At 48.1% G+C, this 15,972-nt stretch overlaps 1 protein-coding gene across 1 annotated transcript in view; it reads right to left on the reverse strand.

Moving 5' to 3' along the window:
* The window catches only part of RETREG3 (reticulophagy regulator family member 3), a 170,998-nt gene that overhangs the window by 59,308 nt on the left and 95,718 nt on the right, over positions 1–15,972 (reverse strand). Inside the window, exon 3 of the mRNA XM_063960032.1 lies at positions 13,797–13,903. Within this exon, the coding sequence (XP_063816102.1) occupies positions 13,797–13,903 (107 nt within the window). The remainder of the gene's footprint in view (positions 1–13,796; positions 13,904–15,972) is intronic.

The raw sequence follows: 15,972 nt of genomic DNA on the forward strand, positions 1-15,972 counted from the left end.
ATTCTAATCCATCTGGCCAGGGTCTGCTTGTGAGCAGGCCAGCCACGTTTGTGAAAACCAAACAGTACAAAGAGAGAATCCGACTTCCGAAGGGAAGCAGTCCTCTTCACATAGATACGGAGAGCCCGTACCACGTCCAAAGACCACTCTTTGGAAGACAATTCAGGAGAGGCAAAGGCCGGAACCACAATCTCCTGATTAAGGTGGAAAGAAGACACCACCTTAAGTAAATACCCGGGACGTGTTCTAAGAACCGCCCGATCACGGTGAAAAATCAGATATGGTGACCTACAAGACAAGGCACCCAAATCAGACACCCGTCTAGCAGAGGCAATAGCCAGCAAAAACACTACCTTAAGAGAAAGCCACTTAAGGTCTGCAGATTCAAGAGGCTCAAACGGAGACCCTTGCAACACCTCCAGAACCACAGACAAGTCCCAAGGAACCACAGGCGGGACATAAGGAGGTTGAATCCGCAACACACCCTGAGTGAAAGTATGCACATCAGGTAAGGTCGCAAGTTTTCTCTGAAACCAAACCGACAAGGCAGAAATATGAACCTTGATGGAGGCCAGACGAAGGCGCAAGTCCAGGCCCTGTTGTAGAAAGGCTAAAAGTTTGGCCGTACTAAACTTGTAAGCGTCATAATTGTTAGATGCGCACCAAGCAAATTAAGAATTCCAGACCCTGGAGCAGAAGCCGGTTTAGGGGCCTTTAACATGGTTTGAAAGACCGCCTCAGAAAATCCTTTAGCCCTCAAGACAGAAGCTTCAGGAGCCACGCCGTCAAAGCCAACCGGACTAAATCCTGATATACACAAGGGCCCTGAACAAGGAGATCTGGGTGCTGTGGAAGTAGAAGGGGACGCTCTATCGAGAGACCCTGAAGGTCTGAGAACCAATGCCGTCTGTGCCACGCGGGAGCGATCAGAAGTAGGATTCCTCCTTCTTGCTTGAACTTCCTTATTACCCTGGGCAGTAATGACACCGTATGGCAGCTGAAAGTTCCATGGAATTGCCAGTGCGTCCACGAACGCTGCTTGAGGATCCCTTGTCCTTGCTCCGAAGACCGGAACCTTGTGATTGTGTCGAGAAGCCATCAGGTCCACATCTGGATGGCCCCACCTGTCCACGAGGAGTTGAAACACTTCTGGATGGAGGCTCCACTCTTCGGCGTGTACGTCCTGACGACTAAGGAGGTCCGCTTCCCAGTTTAGGACCCCCGGAATGGATACTGCCGATATGGCTGGCAGATGGCGTTCTGCCCACTGAAGGATCCGTGATACTTCCCTCACTGCCATGCGGCTTCGAGTGCTGCCTTGATGATATACGTACGCCACTATAGTGGCGTTGTCCGACTGTACTTGAACAGGTCTGTGTTGTATTAAATGCTGGACCAAGTTCAATGAGTTGAACACTGCCCGCAACTCCAGAATGTTTATCAGGAAGAGAGATTCCTCCTTGGTCCATCGACCCTGAAGGGAGTGTTGCTCCAAAACCGCGCCCCATCCTCTCAGACTGGCATCCGTCGTCCGAAGAACCTAGTTGGAGATCCAGAAGGGACGACCCCTGCTCAATCGTTGGTCCTGAAGCCACCAGCTCAGTGACAGACGGACCTCCAGAGACAAGGAGATCATTTGAGACCTGATCCGGTGAGGCAGGCCGTCCAACTTGGCCAGAATCAACTTCTGTAGAGGGCGGGAATGGAATTGAGCGTACTCCACCATGTCGAAAGCAGACACCATGAGACCTAGCACTTGCATCGCCGAATGTATCGACACTTGCGGACGAGATAGGAAGCATCGAATCCTGTCCTGAAGCTTCAGGGCTTTCTCCTGAGACAAGAACAACCGCTGGTTGTGAGTGTCCAACAACGCCCCCAGGTGCACCATGGGTCTGAGCTGGGACCAGGGAAGATTTCTTCCAGTTGATGAGCCACCTGTGGGCTTGCAGAAACTGGATAGTCAGATCCAGATGGCGGAGAATTTCTGGGGAATTTGCCAGGATCAACAAATCGTCAAGGTACAGTAGGATCCTGACCCCTTGACGGCGGAGTACAGCCGTCATCACTGCCATGACCTTAGTGAAGACTCGCGGAGCCGTGGTCAAACCAAAAGGTAATGCCGGAAACTGGTAATGGAGGTTGCCAACCGTAAACCTCAGGTATTGCTGATGCAACATTGCAATAGGAATATGCAGGTAAGCATCCTGTATGTCCAGGGAGACCATATAATCCCCAGGTTCTAAGGCCAGAACAATAGAGCGAAGAGTTTCCATACGAAACTTGGAGACTCTCACAAATTTGTTCAAGGACTTGAGGTTAAGAATGGGGCGGGAGGACCCATTCGGTTTCGGGACTAGGAACAGCGGTGAATAGTACCCCTTGCCTCTCTGAGCCAGAGGCACCTGTACTACCACTCCTGTGTCCAGGAGGGACTGTACAACCGAATGAAGAGTTTTTGCCTTCACCTGATCCGAAGGGACGTCTGTTAGGCAAAATCGATGAGGGGGACAATTTTTGAAGGATATTGCGTAACCTCGAGTGACGACTTCCCGTACCCAGGCATCGGAAGTGGTCTTCAACCATTCCTGGGTATACCCTAGAAGTCGGACCCCCACCCTGGGATCCCCCAGAGGGAGGCCCGCCCCATCATGCGGCAGGCTTGTCAGTCTTGGAAGCAGGCTGACGGGCAGCCCAGGCCCGTTTGGGTTTGGGCTTAGTAGGCTTGGAAGTGCGAGCCTGTTTCGGGTACGCCTGACCCTTTGCTTTCCCTGAAAGATGAAAGGAGCGAAAGGAAGTACTCAGCCTTCGTTACCGAAGGAGCAGTACTTGGCAGACATGCTGTTTTAGCAGACGCTAAGTCAGCCACTATCTTGTTGAGGTTTCTCCGAAAAGAATGTCTCCCTTAAAAGGTAGCACCTCCAGGGTTTTCTTAGAGTCCAGATCCATGGACCAGGACCGCAGCCAAAGAATCCGGCGAGCCAGTATGGAGGCAGTAGAAGCCTTGGACGCCAGAATACCAGCATCAGAAGCCGCCTCCTTAACGTAATGAGAAGCTGTGACAGTATACGATAGACATCATCTAACATGATCAGAAGCGTTGGAAGACATCTCAGCTTACAACTCCTGAGCCCACGCTTCAATAGCCTCTGCAGCCCAAGTCGCTGCAATGGTGGGCCGATGCACAGCACCCGTTAGAGTGTAAATAGCCTTTAAACAACCCTCCACATGCTTATCAGTCGGTTCTTTCAGAGATGTAACGGTAGTTACAGGCAGAGCAGAGGATACCACCAGCCGCGCCGCCTGCGAATCCACTGGCAGGGGTGTCTCCCAATTTTTACTTAGCTCCGCCGCGAGGGGATAGTGAGCCAGCATCTTCCTGTGAGGCGTGAATTTCTTTCCTGGATTTTCCCAGGATTCCTGACGTATGCCAACTAAATGGTCAGAATGAGGTAAAACTTGTTTAACTACTTTCTGACGTTTAAACCTGTCCGGTTTCTTAGGGGCAGCATCCGGCTCTCTGTCATCAGTAATTTGAAATATTAGCCTGATAGCCTCCAACAAGTCAGGAACATCCACCTGTGAAACATATTCCCCATCAGAAGCATCAGGATCAGAATCTGTGGGGTCAGTATATACGCCATCCTCATCAGAAGAGGTGTCTGGGACGTTGGTGGATTGTGAGGAAGTAATAGCCCACTTAGAGGACCCAGTGGTCTTGGGCGGGTGAGGGTTAGATTTCAGTATAGTCAGAGATTGGTTCAATTGCTGTAACTGAGAGGACAGTCGATCTGCCCATGTAGTGTATGTGCACAAACAGAAAATTCTAGAGGTATATGGTGACTAAAATTCACAGAGAAAAATACACAATAAGTATATTTTGTGAAACACCTATATTAGATAATAACCGTGATGCACGTAGCCCCCTCAGGTTATAGAATATAGGGATAGCAATCTGAGTGAGATACACGAAATGGAGGTCACACAGCAGCTATATGCACACACAGAGTCACAATAAACACTGCAGAAATTATGACATGCAATAAAACTGCACTGGACTAGCAATACAGAGTAATACTAAGTATGGCTATACAGACAATAGATATAACAATGCACAGTAAATACTGGATGTATATCACAGGGTACTTGTACTAAATAACCCTGACTAAATGCACTGTTTCTTAACTAACGCTGTCAACAGACATGTAGAATACTTAAGTGTCCTGTAAAATGCACAGCGCTCACATGCAGGCTGCTTTTTTGCCCAAACAGTCCCAGGATCAGCTCAGTTTGTCCTAATGGCGCCCAAACGCTGACAGGGAGTGAGGGAGAGTGAGATATGCAGCTCCAGGGCGGGAACATTTACTCTAAATGGCACCTTGGGGCTGGGGGAGGGGCTACAGGTCAAAGCCTTATCCCCCTGCTGGACTTCACCACCGGGTACTGTGGGCTGTATAATAAACGGTTTTTAATAAAACCGACCTGTGCCCTTGCCCTGGTGGTCTAGTGGGGTCCCTGTTCTGCCGGCGTGTCCATGCCAGCGCACGCGGACCGCCTCCCACCGGCCACACTGGATTGCGATTTCCCGCCTGGGGGACCCTCTTACCTCCTCCCTGTGTGCGGCCACGCGATCCAGGAGGGCAGCGGTGGTGTGTGTGACTGACGAAGAGGAACCGGAGCCTCCGCTGTAGGTACTCGCCAACCAGGGCACAGGAGTGTACAGCACCGCTGGGGGAGGTGATGGAGCTGCAGCAGGAGATGTCTGACTGACATCTAACACTTACAGTGTCTCTGCTGCAGCCCTTTTCATTTAACAGTTTTCTTTATTCACACCATGAGAGACTGAAAGGTCAACAACATGTGGTACAGAAAGCAATGGCATAATAAAATGTATATAACAGTCTTCAAGGCGTCAGTTTTCCAATTATTTTGAATATAATTAACAGATAAGCAAAATATCTCCTCGAAACAGGAGCGCATCATGGGGGAAATGGGAACATCAGAAGGTAACGTGGGGGGAGAGAGGGGGGACAGAGAGAGAGAAAAGAAAGAAAGAAAAAGGGGAGAGAGGGGACAACAAATCCGTTCTAAACGACATTGGAAGTACGATATCAGGACTGTCTGCATTAATTATAGGCAATATAAACATTTCACATACAATGGGCATACCTGTATAACATGAAGCAGTGCAGAGATAGTCAGGCCCCAAAATTTCGAGGCGGCGTCCGGAGGGAGGACTCGGGTGCGACCCACTCGGGGGACAATAAGATGGGACTAAAGGCCAGGATTGAATCCAAAGTTGAGGGGGACCGCGTATTTAACCAAGGACCCCAGACTAATTCAAATTTGAGGGGGCAGTCATGCAGGTAATAGGTGATTTTTTCCATGTTGGCTACAAACCATATATGGTTGTTCAGGGCAGGGATCGTCGGCGGAGCGGCGTTTTTCCAGTTTTTAGCAATCAAGGATTTAGCCGCTACTAGTATATGGGAAAATAATTTATTCAGTAGGGGGTCAAGGTCTGGGTGTGGCCGGGCCAGAAGAAACATCCATGGGTCTAATGTAAGCTTAAGCCCTGCTAGGGAGTTTAATATGTCGAGCACTCTCCTCCAGTAGTTAACGATACGTGGGCAGGTCCACCAAATATGGAGGAGAGTACCCCGTAGGCCGCATCCCCGCCAACACACCGGGGTGGCAGAAGGAAACATCCGCGATAGTTTGTCAGGGGTATAATACCACCTGTAATATAATTTATAGGAAGTCTCCTTGAGTCGGGTCGAGATTGAGCTTTTAGCAATTCCCTCCCGAACTTCCTCCCAACAGGTTTCGTCGGGGGGGGGGGCCCAAGTCCCTCTCCCACTCCCGTTCGTGGCGGGTCTGCGGCCCGGAGGAGGTCTCAACCATCAGGGTATATATTTTCGAGATTAGGCCTCTGCTTATGGGTTTTGCAAGACATAAGGACTCAAAGGGTGTAAGGTCCCGCTGGGCGTCGGCCTGAGGTAGGGATAGAAGGAAGTGACGTAGTTGGAAGTATTCAAAGAAGGGAGGGGACAGTGAGGGGAATTTGGACTTAATGACATCTATTGACATCCATTGGCCTTGAAGGGATAAGTCGTGGACCACAAGGATCCGGGCATTAAACCAGGATGTAAATTTGCGGGGGGGGGATCCCGGCGGGGAAGTCTGGGTTATCCCAGAGGGGTGTAAGAGGGGAGTGTGGGGAGGATAAGCAGTATTTCGTAATAGACTTGTGCCAAGTAGATAGGTGAAATTTAAGGGAAGGTGAGATGTCTCTAAGGGCCAGTCGGTGTGGTTTGCCCAGGCCCCATAGCGAAGCCAGTGAACGGAATCCCATAGATAGTGCGGCGAGATCAACCCAGGCGATACAGCCACGGGGTGCAAATGAAGCCACCATTTGACTGAGCTGGCTGGCCAGGTAGTAGAGTTTGATATCGGGGAATCCTCGGCCACCCGCAGTGCGGGGAAGTCGAAGTACATTAAAGGCAATCCGAGGGGGTTTGTCGTTCCAGACAAACTTCACAAATGAGGCCTGGGCATCCCTGAGGACCTTCTCTGGGACCCTCACAGGCAGGGTCTGAAAAAGATATAGAAGTTGTGGCATAACTGTCATTTTAAGGGCAATTATCCTACCCAGCCAGGATATAATGTGCGTCCTCCATCTTATCAAATCTGATTTGATCTTGTTCAGTATCCGTGGAAAGTTTTCAGAGTATAGGGAATTATAGTGGGAGGTAATATAGACTCCTAGGTATTTGATCTTATTAGTTTGCCAACGTAAGTCAAAGGAGGACTGTAGAGAGCGCCTAAGGTCTCCAGGGACATGAAGCAGCATGGCTTCTGATTTAGAGTAGTTTATTTTATATCCCGAGAGGGAACCATATTCCTCTATAATCCTGTATAGGGCGGGTAGGGAAGACTGCGGCTGGGTTAGAGATAGGAGGACATCGTCGGCAAAAAGGGAGATTTTGGACTCCTGTGAGCCCATCTGCACTCCCCGAACACTGTCTGACTTCCTTATCATAGCTGCTAGTGGCTCAATGACCATGGCAAACACCAGGGGCGAAAGAGGACAACCCTGTCTAGTTCCATTAGTCAATGGGAAGGGGGGGGACAGTATCCCGTTGGTAAGAACTTTTGCTATCGGAGAGGAATAGAGTGCTGAGATCCCAGTCAGAAATTTCGCCGATATCCCAAACGCCTGAAGAGTCTGCAGTAAGAACGGCCAAGAGATGCGATCGAACGCCTTCTCAGCATCAAGGGAAAGGATAATAGATGGGGTTTGTCTGATATTCAATAGGTGGATAGTGTCGATCGCTTTTCTAGTGTTGTCTCTGGCCTGGCGTCCTGGTATAAATCCCACTTGGTCATAGTGAATCAATTCAGGCAACACACCGTTGAGGCGGGTGGCCAGGATCTTTGCATGTATTTTAATATCAAGATTCAGTAGGGATATGGGGCGGTAGCTAGCGCAAATTCGTGGGTCTCTGCCCTCCTTATGTATAACTATTACTCTGGCCTCCAGCATGGTACTTGGTAGTGGGGCTCCCTGTAGGACTGCATTAAACAGTACCCGTAGATGGGGGACCAACAAGGGGGCAAATTTTTTGTAATATGAGGCCGTAAAGCCGTCGGGGCCTGGGGCTTTAGAAGATTTAAGGTTTCTCAGGACGGCTGTTATTTCCTCCTCCGTGATATCTCTGTTCAAATCTGCCGCATCAGTGACAGATAGTTGGGGGAGGTCAGCTCGTCGGAGAAATTCTGAGATTAACACATCAGGGGGGTTGGGGCTTGGGGCCTTGGGGTTTAAGTTATATAGCTTGGTATAATAGTCTCGAAATTCCCTGTTTATACCCCCTGGGTCATATGTAAGTACGCCAGAGTCGGTCTTTACCGCTAAAATATTGTTACGAGATCTTTGTGCTCTAAGGCGAGATGCCAGGATTCTGTCGGCTTTGTCGCCTTTCTCGTAGAAGGTCTGGTTAAGCCTCTGGAGAGTCTTCGCCGTGCGTTCCGACAGAGATAGTGACATTGCATTCCTAGCCTCTAGCAGGGGCTCTAGGTTAGATGTGGTGGGGGACAGTTTATGCTGACGTTCAAGGGTCTGGAGTCTCGTGGAGAGGGAGAGGAAGCTGAGCTTCTGGGATTTTTTAAACCAAGCCGTCTGGCTTATTAGATGGCCTCGTAGGACAGCTTTGTGTGCTTCCCACAGAGTAGTCGGGGATATCTCCGGGACATCGTTGAGAAGGAAGTATTCGGTCAGGCAGTCCTTAATTTGAGAGGTGACTTCGTGGTTATGTAAGACGGAGTCGTTCAGACGCCAGGAAACGGGGGGGGGTCGTGGGGTGATGGATTGGAGTTCGGCAGTGATCGGGCAATGGTCCGACCATACCATAGGGAGGATACCAGCGGATTTCAGTTTTGGGGATATATCCCGGCTGAGTAGGATCATGTCTATTCTAGAGTAGGTTTTGTGTACCGGGGAATAGAAGGTGTAGTCTCTAGTCAATGGTTCAGATATCCTAAAGGAATCGAATAGCAAGTGGGTTTTTAAAAGGTCTAGTAAGGCAAGGGATGCCAACGTCGGGCGGGGGTGGTGAGGGGACCTAGGACGTGGAGGGGATGATCTATCTAAAGAGGCATCTAGCACCTCATTGAAATCCCCAGCCATGATAACTTCTCCTCGGCCGAGACTAGTTAGTTGCGCGCTGATTCTCCTGAAAAATGTAGCTTGGTTTTGATTTGGTGCGTATATGTTAATTAGGGTGCATAGGCTATCATTCAGCTTCCCCACTAGGATAAGCCATCTACCTGCTTTATCTGCATGACTGTCCAGCAGCTCAAACGTGAGGTGGGCAGCTATCAAGATGGAAACCCCCCTCTTCTTATGTGTGGCATCGCATGCGTGAAACGTGAGTGGGTAAGCTTTGGATTTTAGGTCGGGGTGTAGGGATTTCTTAAAATGTGTTTCCTGAAGGAAGACTAAATCTCCCTTGGCCTGCTTAAGGGAGAGAAATAGTTTGGTGCGTTTATGGGGGCTATTCAAACCTTTAACGTTGTGCGAGTAGACTTTAAGAGCCATGTCCGGCCGGATCTCGAAACGCTTCATCTCCTCCCTCCAGACACCGCAACTCTACGGAGAACCAGGACAAAAACATTGTAAGTGTATGCAGATTCTGATTGGTATTTATGCATGGACGGACAAAAGAAAAGAAAAAGCCTAGATACCAAGATAGTGATAGAAACAGGGAGGACAAAACGAGGGAAAGACAGGGAAAAGAGGGGGGTTGGAGACCAGAAAAAACGGCATCTGGCCATATGTGCCGGTCAAGGGGAAACCATAGGGGGTCACCAGGTGACAACGACCGGGCAAGGGTATAAGACCCAAGTGTGGGGACGCGGCCTGGCCGAGCCAGACGCATCAAAGGTAGTGGGCACTCATCTCAGTGCCCCGAGCCTGGGAATCTACGCTTGAAAGGATATATGCGTAAACATCTGCTCCCCATCTCCACCCTCCCCTAGGTTATCTAGCAATATGCCAGCGGCCAGCTTAAATTGCCATATCTAGATGGCGGTGCATTAGATGCGGGGAGGTGGAACCCTGTTAGGGCGGAAGCAGGAGAAAGCCACAACTGGGAGAGACAGACATACAGATAAGCAATGTAGAATAGGAGAATAAGGCAACTTTTAGACTAGGCTGTCCTCAGGGGTCTCGGCCAACAGAGGCGGACTTCCGAGTTGAAGGGACCCGTGTCCAATCACGGTTCAGGGAGCGTCTCGGAGTGTCGGACGATTCTGCGTGGGGAGCCTCGTTTGTCCGCAGCGGGGATTCGGGCATATTCAGAGACGAGGTAACGCCTAGATTGCGTAGGAGATCTTTAGCTTCAGCTAGGTCCCTAGCCGAGTGGAGGCGGTTATGGTGCCACACAAGTATGCGGAAGGGGAATCCCCATCTATATCTAATGCCCTTATCACGAAGAGCCAGAGTGATAGGACGGAATTCCTTTCTTTTAATTAGCGTGCTGGGAGCAATGTCCTGAAATATTTGGAGGGAGTGACCCAGAAAGTCCAGTTTGGAGAGTTTTCTAGTCTCCCGGAGCAAGTCCTCTTTAGCCGAATAGTAGTGGCAGCGGAGAATAACGTCTCTGGGTTGTGCTTGGTCCTGAGAGCGGGGGCGAAGTGCTCTGTGGGCTCTGTCCAGCAGAAATTGATCTTCCGGCGTTGAGGGCAAGAGATGGGCGAACAATTTCTTAAGGAAGCCGGGAAGGGATGTCATATCGATTTCCTCGGGGATCCCCCTAATGCGGAGATTATTCCGGCGCGCCCGATTATCCTGGTCCTCCTGGTGTTCCAGGATTAGGCGCATTTCTTGTCTCATAGTATGGATATCATCTTCTACCCCCTGCTGAAAGGCGACCACTTCGTCCATTTTGGACTCCAAGTGGTCTGTTCTGTCCCCCAGGTCTGTGATGTCGGCTTTAAGAGAGGTGATAGCGGTATGTACCTCCGCCTGAATCGCCTGTACAGATCTTCTTGTCTCCTTAATTTCACAGAAAAGCAGGTGAAGATCCTTTCGGGTCAGAGGAGAGTGGTCGGAATCTTCCGAGTCTGAGGCGTCGAGTTGCGGCGTGGTCTCTTGATCTGTTTTTTTGGTGTTTGAATAGGCATATTTCTTCAGGTTCGGGGTCGCCGCTGCTGCTTGTTGCTTTTTGTTGCCTTTAGACATAATGAGGTTGCGTGTGTATGAACTGGTTAAAGAGAATTACTGCATCGGAGTGTTTAAAATAGTCCCGGTGGTGGAGACGGAGCAGCTTCTATTTTATAACATAGGTGATCCCGAGACTCAAGGCATGTTCCAATGGGTCACATTATGAGATATAGGCTACTCACCCTGTAGCTGGGAACAGATATGAGGGCCGCCAGCAGGTGGAGCTCCAGGTTCATATATCATGGGTGAAGCAGAGCAGTGTAAAATGGTGAGTGATATTTATAGTGAGTTACTCTGCGCTGGTTAAGTGTCAGGCTCCGGGGGTTCCTAGTGGGCTTTTTTGTGGAATGCCCGATTGGGTGGAGCTGCACTGGTAAACATGAGGTGGGGGATAATGAGGTTATGGCGGGCTAGGGCCTACGGGCCCAGCGGATAACCGCTTCTATATCTGCCAGACAGAGATATATGTAATTTGGGGGGCACACTTCCAGGATCCACAGGGGTGGGATCCTGTCTGCGGTCCAGCCGACACACAGGGTCCCCTGATCTCACCTCCAGCTCCCGCCGGCCGCGCCCGCGGTCCAAGATGGCCGCCAGCAGCCAGCCCGTTTCCTCCAGGCCCTTGTGTGGGGCGCCTCGATCTATCTAGGCAGTGTAGGCAGCTCCGATGTTGAGGGATAGGGCCGCCGCCCGCTGCACGCTGTAAGGGTCTGCCACCAGCCCCCGGCGGATCGCGACACTCGTCCCGGCACTCTCAGGGCTCGCCGCAGGCAGCCGCCCGCACCCGGTCTCACTCGCCGTCGGAAACCTACGGGACTCCGCACCCACGGAGATCACAGGAGGGGTTGCAGAGTATGTAGCTGGGTCCTGCTTGTCCTCGGTAGGTTCCGCAGCTCTCGTCCACACCGAGCGGGGCCTCCTCCAAAATCTAGCCCCCGGCCTCCGCCCGGCACCCAGGCCCCAACCCGCATGGAGGCAGGAGGCCTCCTCCGGCTCCGGGACCCGGCGTGACGGGAGCAGGGGGGACCGTGTAAGGCAGCAGGAGCTTAATGGGCAGAGATGTAAGCCGAATAAAGGGCTATTTCTGCTGTTTACCAGCTCTGGTGCCTGGAGCTGATCCTATGCACGTCCTTCCAGCTCAGCTACCCGGCCACGCCCCTGCTGCAGCCCTTGAAGTTTTCATTTTTCACTTTAAAAAGCTCTTCTCAGGGCTGCTGGAGCAGCCCCCCTGTTGTATGCCTGCACTGCATGGCACCAACTACAAAACGGAGCTCCTGTGCATGGAGGCGGGGTTATAGAAGAGGCGGGGTTATAGAGGAGGCGACGCTATGCATTCTGGGAACTGTCAAAGCTTTTAGCCTGTTGGTGCCTCGGATCAAGATCCTACTCTACACCCCAATGTCATTCCCTGTGGAGCCCAGTGTACCCCGCAGCAGAAATACAGATCTTTTTATATTATTTAACAAGACCTAAGAAATTTACTTCAAAAAGTGTCAACAGGAATAAGAAAATCTACCCTGCAGGGACAAAGGGGAATCTGTAAGTAAAAAAAGGAGGTATTTCCAAATCTGAATGCTAAGAAGATTAGTAGCATCTGTGGGGTTTTGGCAACCTGTACTGCTTGGGATTGGGATAAATATAAATACACAAAAGGAATTAGCCGGAAAACATTTAATTGCGAGACTTGAGAAAAGTGTTATATATATATATATATATATACATATATACACACATACATACATACATACACACACACACACACACACACACACACACACACACACACACACTTTTTCTTATTCAATAATATGAACAACCATGATCTTGGTTACAGGTTTGATAACTAGCTTCAGTGCATCGATAGGCAGCAGCAAGCCCTCACTTGTAATCCTCTAGGGCTCTCCAGCACTGACTGCTACTGAATAAGTCAGAGCTAGTTCTGCAGGTAAAGCTCAGTGGGGCAGATGTATTAACCTTGAGAAGGCATAAGGATAAGTGCAAGGTGATAAACGCACCAGCCAGTCAGCTCCTAACTGTCAATTTGCATATTGGAGCCGATTGGCTGGTGTGTTTATCACCTTCTCCAGGTTAATACATCTGCCCTAGTGTTTCTTATAGCCGCTTCCATATCAGGTGATAGCTCACCACAGGACATTTGTGCGAGACCGGTGACAGAAATGAGTGCAGTGCATTCACACCTAGTGCTATAGCTCTTTTCTTCACATCAGAATCCTCAATGCTAACCGGGTGGACACTTTTGTCAAGGTGTTATTAAACAGTGGTAACTAATTAGTATTGGGTGGTCACTGGTACGAATGGAATGCATGGAAGACTGGAGTTTTGCAATAGAAGAGAGATCAAGGGCACATGGAGCATTTAACAAACAGGGGGGCAGATGTATTAAGCCTGGAGAAGTGATAAAGCAGTGATAAGTTGAAGGTGATAACGCACCATCCAATCAGCTCCTAACTGCCAAATTTCAAACCCGTAATGACTGGCTGGTGCGTTATCACCTTCCACTTATCGCTGTTTTATTACTTCTCCAGGCTTAATACATCTGCCCCATAGTCTCGGACAAAAAAAATATATATTGTTACCTCATTACTGAAATTAAGGGTAATCTGCTTTTTTTTTTTATATATTAGAAGGTCGGTGGTCCTTGAAGTGTATGAAGTCTTCCATCACTGTTTTAGTGACATAACAAAAAGTAGAGTATAGACATCATTATTCTATGGCGCTATTTTATCACAGTCATCAGTCCCTGCCCCAATGTAGGCTTCAGTCTATATTCCATATCACACACACATAAGTGTCTGATTTCTCAAAACCAAAATAACCTACCTACCAGTATGTTTTTGCACTGCTAACATTTATTTTCCATCTACAGGTAGAATGTGTAAAAGAATATCGAAAAATCAAATCAAAGGGTTAATATTAAAATCAATAGCAAACTGTACAGGCAACAACTGCATGTTTTTATGGCAGTAAAACATTATCTGATTGGTTTATAGAGGTAACGTACCAGATAAAGGGGCTTTAAAGCCATGTCCGCCCTCCCCAAATTTCTTACCTCCAAGCTCAGGCCAGATTTTGTTCTTCCACTGATCCACACAGATGACTACCATCAGGCCAAATGCTGCTAGAAATACAATCCTGAGGGAGGTGAGGGCGAAGAACCTGCAACACACAACAGATATTTAGGACATCCCCCATTCTACCCTTGTCACTGCCACATCAGGGACGTATACAGCACACAACTAATGCAGCGTACCAGTAATGGTACAGATAGTGGTTATATACACTGTATACTGTATTTAATACAGCTCTGTCACGCAGACTGTATATAAATATCTATCCCAGTGTGTTTTATGTAGTATAACTTCTAGAACAAAATAGAAAATAAAAATTAAGAATCCAAAAAATAAATACCATTCATCAATCACATTAGGTTTTCGCTATAACCTTTTAAATTGGTAGCTAAAACTTCAAAAAATTACAGCACAATTTTTTAAGGGTGCGGTATATTTAGTAGACATTCAGAATGTTGACATTTAGCACTGCAACAATCACAATGTCTACAATATGATTTTAATGGAGCTACTCAAACCCTAATTGCAGTCTACCCCCAAATCAGGTGTTGCCATTCTGAATGTCCACAATGTGACAAAAGCTTAATGTTTTCTATTTGTTCAGGTGGGAGTTGTAGAGAACCTGTATACAATTAAGCTAATTTACGGGCAATGCCTTTAGGTACAGAGAACCACATTAACCAATCAGCAATTCATTTTTACCTGCTACTGCAAGTTACACAATATGCCTGACCAGACAAAGGTTGGGTCTTTCCGCAGTGTACATCCAGTGCACGTTGTAAATGAGGCCCAGTGAAAGCTAATGTTTGATTAGTAGCAAGGGTTTAGTGAACAGTTTGCACCAAAGTGCAGTTTTAGTAAATAAGCCTCAACATCCCTGGGAAACGATTCAGTATGATATTCCAGCTGTTGGGGTATCCTGACCGCGAGGATCCCGGCAGCCGGCAACTTGATTGTCTTCCCTGGGAAACAATCAAGTGAAAGGAAGGTAATTTTTTCCCTTACTCAGCTGCAAATGAATAAGCAAAAACAGTTTAAACATCTATCTTTGTATATGTAGGACTTCCTTTGGTTGAAATGAAGGCTAAAATAGATAAATAAAAGTGAAACTTATGACACCTACAAATTAAATTGTGCAGCTTTCTCTGCAATAATAGTGCACAACGATATCATCACAATCAGTTTCACAACAACATCATTTTTTCTTCACTATTGCCAATGCAGATTTCAGTTGATCAAACAAATACTATAGAAATGTGACTGGTACTGGATTATTTTTACTGGGTGTTTCCCCAGCAGCTGTTTGTCTATAGGGATAGTTAGTTCCCAATACAATAAGATACACACAACTAAAACAACTGAAACAGCACTTGTGTGAATACAAATAAAAGCTAACATGTCACCGGATGGAATAGATTAAAACACCTTATTTAACAAATGTAAACAGAGAGTTTAAAAGGGCAATTACATATACAATAACAGGGGCCGATTCAACTTTGTCCTGTACCCCCTGCTGGGCATCTATAGCAATGGACGTCTATCGGAACTCTTCAATAGTAGCTCCGATCAGATGCCCATTACGGGTTAAGGCGCCTGACAGCTCCAGGTTTAGCCACGCAAAGCAGCTAAACCTGTCTAAAGCACTTGAATGGACACCCAAAGTCCGTATTTGGGCACCTGAACTACAGACTTTTAAAACATTTTTTTCTCACACCTCCTGAGGCTGTAAAGGAAAAATGTGAGTGCCACGGCTAATGGGCATCTATCAGAGAAACAACTGAATAGCTGATAGAAGATCTACTCCTTTAGAAGGCCAGCAGGTGGCACGCACCACAATTAAATCAGCCCCATGATATTAAATAGAATAATAATGAATTCATGAATAAATACCCATTTCCTCAAATCTCCAATAGCTCATCAAATTATGGCTTGGCAGCATGCAGTCATTATTCCTGTTCCTATCAATACCTCCAGTTAGTGGATGTGGCAATTCCTAGGGGAGCCAGATATTATGTCCAGCAGTGATATTTACCACAAAAATATTCATCATAGTGGATATGAATCACGCACAGATACTTGGATCCCTTGAGGCTGGTGGAGAGGATGGCTGGATACTCCATGCTGACACAAATTACATTTAAAAGTTGCATAATCCTT

The sequence above is a fragment of the Pseudophryne corroboree genome, chromosome 3 (genome assembly GCF_028390025.1).
Source record: "Pseudophryne corroboree isolate aPseCor3 chromosome 3, aPseCor3.hap2, whole genome shotgun sequence".
NCBI lineage: Eukaryota > Metazoa > Chordata > Amphibia > Anura > Myobatrachidae > Pseudophryne > Pseudophryne corroboree.